Source organism: Saccoglossus kowalevskii, chromosome 15, assembly GCF_978046115.1.
Source record: "Saccoglossus kowalevskii chromosome 15, keSacKowa6.1, whole genome shotgun sequence".
In the NCBI taxonomy this organism is placed as follows: domain Eukaryota; kingdom Metazoa; phylum Hemichordata; class Enteropneusta; family Harrimaniidae; genus Saccoglossus; species Saccoglossus kowalevskii.
The window spans coordinates 24933964-24950124 of NC_140655.1; the positions used below are offsets into that span (position 1 = coordinate 24933964).

Here is a 16161-nt window from a genome sequence, read left to right on the forward strand (position 1 = left end):
AAAGAGTAACTGCCTGTGACAGGTGTTTCATATTTCGATATTGGTAACCACCAGGTTTGTATTAGAACGTTATTGAATGGCAACAGTAAGTGCTCATATTAATTGCCACTCTGGCAGTCGCTTGGAAATATTCTTTTGAAACATGAAACTATACTTGACAACAGTATAGGTTTCGGTTGTGTATGTAAAATAGTACTTTTCGGGCTTTTACAGCGTCGTCTATAGGAGGTTAATTATAGTATGAAACCAAAAATGATCGTTTGTACAAGATGCCATCAAACGCATACAAGAAAAAATCATGCGATAACACAATAAACACACGTTTTAGTCAATCACCTGAGACAGAAACGACACCAGCACGTCACCACATTTAGAAATAATAAAGACCAATTGTTTATTGCAGAAATATTCAACTACCCACTAACGTGATTTTACACCTCTTCAACTATAACTATAGCCATCCCAGAGATTGTTGCGTTGGTGTGAGAGTGCAATAGCGCCACCATTCGACGTAGTTTGCTGAACACAACAAATCCGATAACTGGTCAAGTATCAGTTTGAAGTAATTGCAGCAAAGTCATTATAAAAAAACTGTTGTGTAGCAGCATATGATTCAATCATGTTATGTGTTCCCTATCAATCTAATCCAATATGTACCAATAGTGAACTAAACATTACTATAAAAACAATATGATATAAACCTTCAAGTGGTCTCTGCGATTAATACAGATATACTGTCCATCGAGATGAGGGAAACAATGAAGAAAACAATGGGAATTAGTTGTCGCTACATTTGAACGGCTGTCTGGTTAACCGATTAATTGAGTGAACATAGGTGTCGGTAAAATTCTGATTCTTTCGGGGAGATCCAAACGGAATTTAAACTGTATAAATTTAAACTGTCTTTGTAAACAATTTAAACGTTTGCTTTTGGCGAAATAAATTAAAATTACTGAATGTTAGTTCTTAACAAGGTAAACTTCTTAACGAATAAAAACATAATCTTTTTAATGTATGCCATGTTTTTTGTTGATGAAATAAATAGTGAAACACTTTTGAACAAACATTCGTGCTCGACGAAACAAATATGTAAGAAACAAATTTATCCTTACAGATCGAAATAAATCGATTGTATGAAAATTATGTTTTCAAACTTTAAAAACGAAGATAAAATTGATTGAAACAATCCACTTGTGTATTCCAGCTGTGAGCGTCTGGTTGAAATTAGAAGAAAAAAACTATGCGGCGCACCGCTCGTTAAATGTCACTCCCAACCGCCTAGCTGTGATGCTCGTAATATCTCAGTGGGCAGCTACTTATCGCATTATGTGTGTGACGTTTGCATAAATATGAATGCGTAATGAGATATTACTAGGATCATTCCTAGGCTTGGAATAGAGCTTAGACGGAGCTGACCGACGAGATCTCGCTGAGAACCATGAATAATGCTTTTCAAATAATGTTTTATTTCCTTCCGTTATCGCGTCCACTGCTCCAAATACCGTGCATGCTTATATAGGTCAATGAAACAACGATGGAACTCGATAACGGGAGAGAATGAAGTCTACAACTGTTAATATCAAGTCTAGCGTCTCCTTGCGAGATTTCTGAGACATTGGCACCTATGGTCTATTAAAACATAACACTGATATTTGCAACTATGCTTTGTCTATCACAACAGAAATTCACTTCATCGCATTGATCTGAGGGTACGACTAGCTGAATACGGATTACGAAGCCTAAAATGTGTCATCTATGTAAATTCCATAGTCATAAAACTGATTCCCGTACAACATTATATATAAATGAATCACACTATATTGTATTGTATTGGATAACTACACGAATTGCATACACTTTGTTAATTCATTGAGAACATGACTTTGACTTTGTAACATGCACTGATTGTTACAAGTTCGTCGTGTGTAATACGGATTGTCTTAGTTTGATTTCTCCTTTACCCTACTTACTGCTCTCGTTAGCAAGAAGGCGTGAACGGTTATCTCAATTTTACATTAATCAAAATGGTTGAAATTCCGAAGTGAATAACCTTTGGACTGTCATAAGTTTATGTATTAGTTTGTACTACCTAACTCACATTGTTGTCAGTAATACTCGGCGAACGATTATTTTGTTTATTTATAAGTTGTTTCGGGCACATTCGATAGGTATATCTTCCGTTCGAAATACTGTAGTCGGTAAGTCTGGAGGTGATCAAGACAAAGAAATGGCGGCTCGTTCGGGACAAGCTTAATCACTCATTGAATTTTAATTTGTTTCCCACGAATCGATAAGCGAGGTCAAAGGTTGAATGGTACCAAAACGGTTTCATCATTCTGACATCACTCTGTGTTAGCCCCAATGCATGATACATAACAATGAAAACGATAATATTATAGTTTTAGGCGAATGACTTCCGAGTTTGATTCTATCAAATTCCTCCTAATACCATTATCGCTTTCTTACTTATCGATAATTTTAAGTAAACAAATTCCAGTAACGCATACTTGAAAATTAATGAAAAATAAGTCTCCTATATGTTGTTCAGCTGTCGACTGCTGTGTGTGTTTCGATTTTCAAATTGTATTCAATTGAGTGACTGTAGTGTGGGTAATGATAGTAGACAACGGTGACTCTACAAATACGTGTCCGGAATATAAAAACATAGCATATCGTTTTATACTAGTAATGTGACCAGGTTCACACATGCACTCAGACAATAATGTCCGAACATTGTCGGTGAAAACGTAGAAATGAGACGCATCTTTTAAACATATTTTGATTAAAACTGATATTGTGTTTTGCACACAAAATGTTATTATGCCGTAAACGGTTTGTACTCGGTACTCGAAATGGATTGACATGCTAAACCGTGTATGAGGCGAGTCTTCACATAGTTTCCTTTGAGAATACATTGATATGCAGATTTTTTACGGTTTTCCGGCCAGTTAAGTAAATCGGACACGAATTCTTCATTAGAGTTCTACTCAACATATCATCGGCGTTTTTTTCCCCGTATATATTTAAGGTAGAGATGCAGTTTACCTGACAGGTATTTTAATTAGTTAATTAGGAAACCAAGATGACCTCCCTTGTCCACAAAACTATATATTTTCGGAAAGCTTATTGTATGAATTTGTAAATTTTGTTAGTATTTTTTATGAACACTGTAATTTGAAATATGCACAAAAATGTGCTTTTTTGGTCAAAAGTGATTTTAAAAAAATTAGCTTCTAAACCATGCTTTTGTTTCCTGTCAAAATTGGTTTATGGGTACATCTGTTTACTATGAAGAAAGTGCCGTCTTGAAAACTGTCTACCAGTTGTCAATTTTGCAGGACAGCAGCTCAAATTTCACTACTTCAAGTTTATGCATAAATTAACACTCAGGCTGGTTGTCTGGTTGTTGTTCATCCAAAAACAATGCCCCGACGGCGTTTTGAAGATAAACACATAGTAAATCATTTGTGAAAATTTCAAAACAAAAGGTCAAAGCGTCTAGGAGCTATTTTTTTTAAAGTTCTGGAATGTACACTAAATATAAGCTGAGATAATTGCTAATTTGCATAACAATTCACTCAGTAAGAAGTTTGCTAATGCTCATAATTAAAATGGCTGTATCTTTCAACAGTCTATAGCCAAGACTGTTTGGATAATAAAAAGCAAAATAAAATTTCACTCCCAAGTGCCCACGAACCTGCATCTCTACCTTAAAACAACTTACAATATATATGAACTCAGCACTTAGCAACAGATTTTCCAATCATTACTGTAGTACCTAATTATGTTATAGTGTTGTGTCGACGCACGGCCAATAACATCTTACCTCTACGCTAATTACTGAAAACATGTTTAAATAGCTTCACGCAATTTTAGCGAATTTGACTCCATGCATAAATTAACTGAATCTTAATTTAGCTAAAGTGCCAACAATCTCATTGTGAAAATATACTTTATTTTAGATTAGTGACATCTTGAATTAGCGAAATTACAGATTAGCTAAATTAGCTAAAACAACATGCTAGCTAGAAAGCCATGTTTTCACTTCCTGTTTTCACAAATTCACAAAAATAGTCCCGGTATATAAGACAGGAAAATTTTGTTTTTTGTTGAAGGGTATGCCACTGTTATTAAATCGGAACACAGCTATTTGGCTTTTGATTCAATCAATCATTTGCAATGCTGTCTATTGTAAAACAGTGTTCCAAACCGCACGAAAAAGCTCTATATTTATTCAAGAATGCTGATAACAACTTTTTTTTGTTTCAAACAACATCCAGAATCATTTTATAAATGGACAAACCAATTATTCCTGTGTAAACTGATATACACAGTTTTTTTATATATATATATGAACTAACATTAGTTTACTTTGTTATGTGAATCCCAAACTTAAGTAAAATTTGTATGTTTAATGCGTGCTTGTCAGTGCAATCGGCTATGCAACACTGTTGCCAACAGAACACGACATCAGAATAGTTATATGTTTTGTTTCCTTCAGTTTGTTCAGTTATAAAGGCGTGCTTGCGTACTGTGATTAAGTATATTAGCCGAATGCAATGGCACTGCATTATTTATTTCACATCGCCATGCTATCGCTGTATAATATACATCATACGAAATTGTTTCAGTTAAAATATATCAACAACGTGAAAGATCATGCATGATTCGTGTGAGGTAATCCATATTCACGTAGAGTTACATCCAAGAATTTAATACTGCGATATTATCCTCTGATTCCACTTCGGAGAATGCGCCACACCCAATTAATTATTCATTTGTCGTGTCTTCATTCACAACGCCCTCTTTGTAGAAATTGAAAACATGTTATAGAGGGCGGCAGATTTATCATTCATCCAACAGACTTTGCTACACTTGGTGAATTGGATTCGTCCTAGCGTATCGTGGCGGTGGTAAGTACGGCTGGCTGTTACAACGTTGCCGCGATATCCACACACACATGGATACACAGGAAAGAATGAACACCCCGAATATACACCCGAGCGCCACGCCAATTTGTATCTTCAAATCGATTTCTCCTTTAAAAATTGTCTCTATATCTCCACGGTCCGTGAAGACAATTTTACAAAACTCACGAGATGGCAGTTTTTCAACGGTGTAGGCTGTTACACAGATTATGAATTTGGAACGAGGATGTAGGTCTTCTATAGTGTATTTGTATGGATGCTGGCTAAACACAGCTGTTTCTTCCTCATTTGTCCTTTCGTCCAATCTTCGCGAATCAGGCAATATAAGCTCCTGCCGAACGTTTTCACTGCCTGCTATGTTATATGCTAGCTCGAACGCAACTATTTGCTCCATTATAATATCATTATTATTATTTAAAGCCAGCCATGTCATGGATATTGAGTAGGCCGTCGCCTTGGTGATATTTAAACTGATTTTAATATCTGGGTTGATATCATCATTCAAGTTGCCTTTGTCCCAGTTCCGAATTCTATTGATGTATGATTCCGTTGTCTTCTTAGGCATCTCTGTTTTCAAATCGGTTGTGTTCAATTCGGGTTGCCTGGTAACAGGAATGATGTTATCCATTCCGTGGCTACAGTTCACCACTCGGATATTCTTCGATTCTTCTGCGCAAGTGCAGTTCTGGGGGCAGCTTATCGATGAACGTGCTATGGCGACTGTTAGTGATAAAAGTATTAACGCGCTCACTACCATAACGTCGTGCACTCTGATAATAAATACGCGTCAATCTGCAACGAAAAAGATACGTATGTTAATATGCGTAATAATAGTATACACAAGTATGTCAATCTCCCCGCGTTACACGCCGTGCCATACTACTGTAACTCTATCCTCGCATCACTAACGTTCTTTTCCGATTTCGAAGTGCGTAAAAAAAAGTTGTTGAATCATAACAGGCATTGTAGTATAAAAGATGCACCGTATCCTCTAACTGCCAATATTAATTTAATCTTATACATATATTTTGAAACACACTGTTTCGTGAGGAGTGCTCGTCTGTGAATTTCTGTCAAAATGCATATCACTCGTTCTCTACACGTGTCGCAGCACATATAGTAATATTTGCATGTTTTGATGCACTTAAAGGTCTTGAACAATTTTTAAATCTCTTAAATTTTTTAATAAATTACACCTGACCAGAGAAGAGTGCATTCTAATCGTTCGTGTATTTCACTTTTATTGAATTTCAGCGAAGCCTTGCACATGCCAATGGTACATTTCATACGAGATTAATTTATATCTTCGAAACGACTCGGAATACGCAGGTCGGAATCCTCCACAAATAGGCCACCCAACATACACACAATTACTACTGTAAAACATGTTGAAAAAGCGGCATGCAATTTTAGCGAATTGTGGTAAAATGACGTAATAGCGAAATGTTGATTTAGCGAATCTCTCTTGCCATTGTTGATTTCTTTGTTTGGCGGCCATTTTGAATTTATAATAAAGTCATTAGCGACATCTTGAATTAGCGAACCAGTTATCTCGCTAAATTCGCGAAAAAGACATGCTCACGAAAAAGACATGTTTTACAGTATATTATTGGATAGAAGTAAACAAATTTATTCAAAAACAAATTATAATCAAAAAAACACAAGTCTGTACATATTCAGTGACGTGATACACGCCGTGCCCTGCTATCTTGGGAGATATCTATGATTAATAACGTCAAAATAATTGGAGGGAAATTGCTTTTTCTTATTGCCAACTCACAAGACCCTCTTTCTTCTTCGCCTTCATTTTGAGTTGACGGACTGTGACCTTGTTTCCTGCAAACGTTTCCATTCACAAATGAGTGTTGTTCGTCGTTGCTGGGTCGATATACTTTCAATATTTTCGAACCCAGAGTACGTTAACAATGGTAGTATTATTATTATTATTCAATTCAAGACTCGATCTCTGATTGTTCATGATAGATGTTCAAAATTTCAACTCAAAACGCAACACACTACGACGAATATCCGCTCTGATAAATGAGATAAAGCCTGATATTGACTGTGTATCAAATGCAATTGTCTTCTATTTGTGCTTATACCGTGATCAGGGTAACCAATACACGTTCAACACCCCCCCCCCCCTCAATCGAGACAAGACGTTGTGGATGATATTGTCACGTAATTTCTTTTGAAGAGCAACAGTCGTCTCACCGCGTCGTGTTTGATAGGTATTGTGTAATCTAAATAAATAATATCGCCACAAAACACGCGACGCATGATGACTGCGCGCTTCGAAAACAGAATCGTCGCCTGCCAAAACGCTAAAAACGCAATGGATAGACGCTTATCTGAAAAGAACGACACGCTATGGCCGTCTGCCGCGTACGTGCGTGACGACTCACATAGAGAATACTAGCTTACGTATGGCTAGTATGACATACGACATGTACGTACAATGCTACCTGGATTGAATACACAATGCAATGAAATGAACACGGATACATTACCTTGTATACACCACTCAGGTCATATGTGCAACATATATACACAACACAACAGATGTACTGTTTCTGGTATACTATACAAACGAATTGAACTATACCAGTGTGGACGTGTTAGCGATACAAGTTAGATGTACCAACATAATTGTAGACACACAGGTAAACCTGTTTTAATATAAGGAGATCATTGTGCTATGCAATTCCTCCATTTGCGAAGTCACAGTCTTGTCGGGATACGTCACATCCAGTCAGCATCTAGTGACTTCGACGTTTAATCATGAATAAAGGTTACGCTATTGCGCATTCAAATCGTGCCATCGTTAAGTAGTTTCGCTATTTCAACTACAGGTTAATTAGTATACGAAATTGCATGAGTATTTACCGCTGTTAACGTATAACTGTGTTCAGCACAGCGAGGCCAAATACGTGCGTTCACAACCATAAACACACGACAGCGAGTGGTAATTTCCGACATGCAGCAATATAGAAACATTGACAGAAACACCAGGTATGGATGCCGGTATTGGAACTTCAAATGTGCATATTCAATACACGCGTTACATTCATCAAATGTGCTTATTCAACTGTTCATCCAACCAAATCCTCATCATTTTTTTTCATCCAAATGTCAAACCTAAGTTTGTATTCTCCATATGAATACAAGTGTGACCATTTACAATCTCCATATAAAATACACATGTGTCTGTTTACAATCTCCATATGGATACACGTGTGGCTGTTAACAATCTTCATATAAATACAAGTGGGGCCGTTTACAATCTCCATATAAAATACAAATGTGTATGTTTACAATCTCCATATGAATGCAAGTGTGGATGTTAACAATATCCATATGAATACAAATGTGACATTTACAATCTCCATATAAAATACAAATGTGTTAGTTTACAATCTCCATATGAATGCAAGTGTGGTCGTTTACAATTTCCATATAAAATACAAATGTGTCTGTTTACAATCTCCATATGAATACAAGTGTGACCATTTACAATCTCCATATAAATACAAATGTGTTAGTTTACAATCTCCATATGAATGCAAGTGTGGCCGTTTACAATCTCCATATGAATGCAAGTGTGGATGTTAACAATCTCCATATGAATACAAGTGTGGTCGTTTACAATTTCCATATAAAATACCAATGTGTCTGTTTACAATCTCCATATGAATGCACGTGTGGCCGTTTACAATCTCTATATAAAATACAAATGTGTCTGTTTACAATTTACATATAAATACAAGTGGGGCCGTTTACAATTTCCATATAAAATACAAATGTGTCTGTTTACAATCTCCATATGAATGCAAGTGTGGTCGTTTACAATTTCTATATAAAATACAAATGTGTCTGTTTACAATCTCCATATGAATACAATTGTGGCCGTCTATCGATGTACATGTAAATTACGATGTAAATGTGACAGTTTACAAACATGCACGTAACAACTGACACTCTATATTAAGTTTGCCGTGTATTACAACATGCATATGAATACAGCTATAGATATTTACGTTCTCCAGATAAAAAAAAAGTGTGCTCGTTTACGATTTGCATATTAATACATGTGAATGCAAGAATAACAGTTTACAATCTATATATGGATGTAAGTGTGTACATTTTTCATATCAACAATTTACAATCTCAATATGAATACAAGTGTGTTCACTTACAATATCCAAATGAATAAATGAATACAGTTACTACTATTACCACATACAAACTGGTGTGGTTGCTTACAATCTCCTATACAAGTGTGTGGGCGCTTACAATTTCCATATAATTGCAAAAATGTATTCTTTACATCCTCTTTGAAACTCAAAAGGTAACCGTGTTTTCACGGAAATAAATACGCAGTGTAAATGAGTAGTCGCACGGCGAAAATAACCACTTTCAGGAAATGTTGAGAAACATATACTATAATTAGGTTAGGTCATAAAAAATGTTATTAGCGTTTTGAGTCCTATTGGCCGTAACTCTTTTGTTATTGCTGTGATTATTATTATTCCCCAGCCGTGACCTCATAACTGCAATATACGCAGCACTGTTAAAGATAGAAAAGAGCGTAAGAAATTACTATATTTTGTCACGTGACCTTATTAATATGCATAATCTTTAATGTTCCAATCACTGTTGCAGATGCAACCTATGCTGGGATATCAATTGACCATATAATATGATTATGGAATCTCATTATCAATTACACAAAACATGTACCATTCGCCATTAGCCATCCACTCAATCATTGCTGCTATGCAGCTATATTTTACGACGGGCTCATGTCATAACAGATTCGTTTAACGGTGAAGTTGCTAATGCTATAGCGAGTTTATCGCAATATAGTCACGGTGACGTCTCACCGTATCGACCGATGCCTAGGATATTTCGAATAGACCGTTTAATCAGCCTATAAATACATGAACGAGATATTTATTTTTAAATTGCTCTTTGCCATTATCAAAACTATTGTAATCGCACCCATTAATCTGACTCGCACTGCTTGCGCGCCTTCATAATGAATACATTCAATAATCAGTTAGTTGACGCAATCTCGTTGTCCGCTAATGACGTTCGATTTACGTTCCATAATAAGATCGCGCCGGCTAATTTACAATCGTCGATTGCAATTGCAAGCACATTGACGTATTGTGTAGAGTGTTGCTCATTACTTCGAGGACGTTTACAATGTTGTGATAATCAAATGCAATACTTTAGAAGTAAATGAATTAACGAGATGCGATATGGTTCATATCCCGGCGTTTCAAACAAATTGAGCAGTAGTCGCAAACTGCAAATAACAGATCGACATATTTGTTTAGCTAGTATTGAAGTTTATTGATGTTAACGTAATAAACTGATTATTCTCACCAATTAGCAAACGAAATTGGAAATTCACGCTGATGTCGATTGTGTTGAGCCGAGAGATGCCGGAGCCGACTAATTGATGCGAGTGTTGAGTGAACTACTTCTTGCTTCTCGCTCTACTCTTAAACTTGCCTTCGTTTCCCCGTTGTGATAGTGAACAACTTTGATGCATAGAATATCAAACATGCATTACTATGGGCGTTTCGATGAAAATATATATTATTATAACAGCACTTATGAACTTCTCAACGTACAATACACGACGGGGAGTCAATTGTACGCGGGTTGAATAATACGCCACGGGTAAGTACGTTATCGAGCGTAGAATCGTTTCGAATTCTAATTTGACACTGTGGGGAATTCATTATTCGAGGCTTTCCGCACACTCGGACAAATTTGAATAGATGCAGCCGCGTATTTTGATGTTATTTACCAATCGGATTAGCCATTCACATAAGAGGGAAAAATAACATGAGGCAATGAATAAAATGCTGATGTTTTTTTCAGATTTGTGCAGTGAAATGAAATGTGTGCTGTTACAATACACACACATTATACACAAACACAATGCACATATTTTACGTGTGTATTTCAACAAATACAGTACACATGTACTATCTATGAACCTTTTTTTTTATTATTTTCTTGTACAATAAACCCGTCGGGGTTTTTTCAATGTATTTACAAACCAATTATCGTAAATTCTTATTAAACAGTGTTCAATAACCTTTCATGTAGGTGCTGACATTTTTCTCCTAAGTATTTATGGTTTGAAATTAGTGTCATCACTTGTTAGAACCAAATCTATAAGTACTTCGTTATTTATGATTGGGAGACAAGATCATTGCTACTAATATGACATATCACCTGTTTGTGTGGGGATCTACCTAATTTACAAATGGTAAATACACGTTCAGAATTCGAAGGTAGCGTTTGATAGAACGCCCTGTAACACTCAGGCAGGAACATGTACACATCCGCTAATATCCATTAAGACACATGGATGACACACGTAGGTATTTATTTCCTAAATTATCCAAAGTCGATACGCTCTTGACGTAAAGTGGTTTAACGTGGTTGGCCCAGAATATTATACTATTGCCCTTATTTTTATATTTTCTTATTCTTATATTTTTGACAACGTTGGTTTGTCTGTCTGTTGTCTGTCAGTTTGTTGTTTGTGAGCAGAATAACTCAAAAAGTCACAGATTGATTGTCATTATTTAAAAAAGAGTGTCCAGCAACCGGAGGAACCGGCTGTCATGAAGACAGCAAGGATTCTTATATATAAATAACTCAAAAAAGCTAAGAAGCCGTGTCCATCGAATCGTTAAAGGGATCGCTCTGCAGGACAAGGTCTAATCGATCGGGTGTCACAAGTTGGCAGAGATCTGCGTCAGAGTGCCAAGGATGCATGGATATTTGAAAGTAATCTTCACAATCGCCAAAAAACACAACAAGTATGGGTGAATTATCAGGGCGTTTCAGAAGATGTTGCCCTTGAGACTACGATGGATCGAATGCGGACCCAAAATGTAAGATATGATCACTGGTATGGTAATTACTTTGCAGCTGCGGTGGAGGTTTGCTCTCTCGGAATGCGTATATGTTATTATTATTTTTAATGACATCTACAACTTCGCATGTGTTTTAGATAGCAAATTAGCGTCGACACAATGTGGGGTCAAGGTTCGGGGTCCAATGGCGGACAATGAAGTGTAACATCACTTAATTTCATTTTATATTTTCGTAAAATATTTGTGTATCATTAAAACATAACTCTATTTAAATGTTGATTATGTAAAATACAACAAATGAAGTAATCATATATTTACTATTTGCAACTACATATGACCATGGTGAAGAAATGTCAAGCGCACGTGCACGTCAGCCCACTTCCTTATGATGATGGTCATGTAGAAACGTGATACAACAGGAGAATTTGCTGATAGCCCGATCTTATTATTTAGTGATCAATTCTATATAACATCACAACATTAATCTTATGACATTGTTAATTGCTTATTATGCAAATGAACAGCATTGAACACGAACTTGGTACTATAAATAGTTAGTCAATCTAGACACTAATTTAAGCTTGAAATTAATCATGTTTGTAGAGAGTGTGTCTCCCCGCCCACTGCCCATATAACATGTTTTTTATTTATTTTTTTGGTTTTAATAGAGTAGAGCTCACCACAGAAACGTATGGTACAATATGTTTTTATTGCGTGACAGGATGTTTCACCTTTACTTCAATAATGTCGCGGGGGAATTCCTGATCACGAGTGACAGAACGCTTCAACCAAATTTGAAAGAACGGTTTGCGTTAGATTATATACTTAATGGGGTAAATGTCAAATTCAAAGAAATGTCGATCAAAGGCACATGCACACGGCATATTGAGCTTCCGACAAGTCACATCGCTGTATACAGCACAGTAAATATTCAGTAGCGTATGGATTTATTTTAACGCGGCAAATGTTAACAAGAAAACTCACACCTCGTAATAGCCATTCTAGTATTGCGACTGTGCGCGATAGTTTCGCCTATGTTATGAGGAGATGGTCTGCCTAAGACGTTTTGTTGAAATCGCGTTTAATATCGCGCTCGTACTTCAAAAAATATATAATAGATTCACTTCATATTGTCGTAGATAAAGCGTCGGTAATTAATTAGGAATTAACTGCAATTTTAACGATAATTTTAGCACTTCAACACTATTTCCTGTTTCGCGGATATATTGTAATATAACATTCTCATGTTTTATCCCTTTATAACAAGACTGACTCTGTATCCTCACTAATGCCATATGGCAACACGTTAAGGGGATTAGGCTGGAAACACTGACTTAAGAGATAATCCGTGCCCACTTATACTGGCGTCCACCGGAGCATTCAATATCCCATCATGACGTCACGCAATCAGATTTTCTGCAACGATTCGATTTTCTTATTATTTCCAGGCGTGAATACCCCTACTAGGAACACGTCGCTGCAGGTACTTATATCGAATGAAGTGCAAAAACGTGATCATCGCTGAAAAAACGAACGTGTGATAATCAGACTACGCGGATTAAGTCCCGAATGTAGAGTTGATTTAAATGACTACAAGATGTGTCCAACTCCACGTGCGTTCCCATGCGTAATGCTTCCAATATGATCAATTTGTTGTAAATTTCACTTACGCGCGTTCATCTCAGTCAATGTTCAACGTAATAATCCAATATTTTAATTCAATTCTTATGACATATTCACCGCATGTAGAGATTCCTGCAGTTGGATACCACCCCCAGCCACGACACAAAATAGTCAACCACTTTTCCACACTGCTGAACATTTCCATGATTTAAGGATACGGAGGTTATCACGAACGCCGAAAACTAAAAACGCTAAATAACCATCGAATATGTGCGTTTAAATTCCCACTACGAAGAATTAGAACATGGAGCGCTCGGTACACGAACAGTTCTGTCGTAGTTATGTGGAGTACATTAACCAAAGCGTCCATATTCATTATATGTAGTAAGGAATACGGTAATATGCTACAGAGAAACAAGGTCACATTTAGTTTAACGTGACATATATCCGATTCAAATTTCAGCTCACGTTGTACGTGTCTCACGTCGTTATTAGAAAAGCTGAAATTACGAATGGCAATACTTACTAGTGTGCTATGCAGCGGAATATGACTACAGAATTGGAATCCTACAACCAGACTTGCACGCTTGCCTTCTTTTACTACAGCTGTGAACTATTGAACCGTGTCAGTATTGTCTGCAAGCGCCAGTTGAATGTATTACACGTCATACTTATTATATCGGGAATTCTTTTCTTATAATATACAGAAACAATTAAACTACTATTAACGGAATCGATTCAATGACGCATTATATAAAAGAAAGATAATTGACACAAAAAAACGTTCCACGTGTTCACTTCTCCCATGGGGCTGAACGTCTTATTATTACAGTCTATACTGATTGCTTGCAGACACGGTCAAGTTTAGCTAACCAAAACGAGTGTATCACGATATTTGATCGATTTCACGGCACAACTGGTCACGTGGAAATTTAACGTTATATTGACCGTATCCGCAGTCGATATACAGACTTGTTGACCTCAAGAGATTACTATTGATCGAGGCTTTGCTATATGCATATTTCAACTGTAACACGGTCAATATTTGTCCCAGTTTTCACTGACAGATAATAATCCGTTCACAAGCATTTATTTGCCGCATTTATAATGTTTGTTTTTAGTTTTTATGTCCCATAGTTCCTTTAGACATTTATGATTTTGGTATGTACAAACACGCTACGGACGATCATTTGATATTTCAGAAGCATCAACATTTACACGTGACGCGCGCGTACACAGCAAGCACATTGCACTGTGGCCACTCACACCTGAATAAAACGCAATTAAAAATCACCGTACATTCACGGTTAAATGAACAATTTAATCTAACCCATATAAATGTACTATACACAAGGAATCATAAAATTATCCTGATGATATAAATAAACGTACCAAAAAGGTCGTTATGCAACGTCAACAAATTTTGAAATGCCATGCAACATACAAGATTCAGCGCTGCCTTCGTACGACCGAAATCGTCCTGTTGTTCTATGAGTATCTTCTGGTTACAAATATCCATATATTATAATATTACTCGTTACGAAGCACGACATGTTACACTTGTTCGACCTGTTCACAAATTATAGGTGATTCATTGAGAAAATCTTAATAAAAAGAAATGGTCGTCGCGTCTTGTTCGATATGGGACTCACAGCGACGTACACAACTCATGTAAATTACATTGTTTGTGATTCAAAGACACACTGCACGCGACCAAGGCCCTTTAACGAGAAAACACATTTTTAGATATACCCTGACAGCTTTGCGCAAGCACAGAGTACGCAATCGAGCGTACAGCGTAAATCGGTCTGTATTTTTTATTTAAATTTAGTCATTTGAGACGATTTCACATATATTAACGTTGCAATGGTGAGCTATAATCTATAATCGCTGTATCATAGTTCCATTTCCCTTTTTTTACCACAGCTGTAGCTAAAACGTACATGGTTATTTATGTGTCTCAGAATTATATTTAAAATGAAGTAATATAATATAATATGGATAACCACCCCAGAGGCCCAGAGTATACCACTCACGTACAATGTGTGCTCCATTTATGTCGAGAAAAGTGTGCTTTCGCTTATTATGGGTCGTCCATTTTTGTTTAAATATTGACCGAGTGAATGCGTGAATCTGATTGGCTGATGGGGCTACGAGGTATAATCATATGAGGCTATCACGAGAATATCACAAAGTATGCCCGAAGGCAGCATGGCGTCGTATCGACAAGCCAATGTGTTCCCATGCATATTTTTTCCTGCTTGTAATAATAGTTTAATGAGAGATAATAGTGAAAAATGACAACGAAAATCATTGTGCGCTGTGCGAACGTTTACGTTCAGTGACGGAATTATTTTTCCGTCACGTGCTATATGCATGATAGTATTCGAATACTGACCCTGTCAAATTTGCCGACTTAAAAAGAGCATTGCTAGCCGTGGCAAAACGAAGTTGACAATGTTCTTACAAGTTGGCCGTGGGCGTAGTCTAAGTTGACCTCTTTGTATGTCTTTGCAGATAGGGCTATTAGGTATAATAATATGTTGTATAATGGTTATATCATACCAGTGTACCAGTGCCATGAATACATTATTGCAGGCCATGGTTAATAGAGTATAATACACCCTAATCCATGGGTAACCGGTTATGGTTTCCAATTTATGCTCCAAAATATGAATATCAAATATTGATACAAATTTAGTATC

General features: G+C 36.6%; 1 protein-coding gene across 5 annotated transcripts in view; it reads right to left on the reverse strand.

The window, feature by feature from the left end:
• Positions 1-4202: 4202 nt before the first annotated feature.
• LOC144356752 (uncharacterized) overlaps positions 4203-16161 on the reverse strand; it is a 68165-nt gene continuing 56206 nt past the window's right edge. For all 5 annotated transcript variants that reach the window (XM_078011444.1, XM_078011446.1, XM_078011445.1 and 2 more), the window contains one exon: positions 4203-5720. In XM_078011444.1, coding sequence (XP_077867570.1) covers positions 4870-5685 — 816 coding nt within the window. In that variant the 5' untranslated portion in view covers positions 5686-5720 and the 3' untranslated portion in view covers positions 4203-4869. The remainder of the gene's footprint in view (positions 5721-16161) is intronic.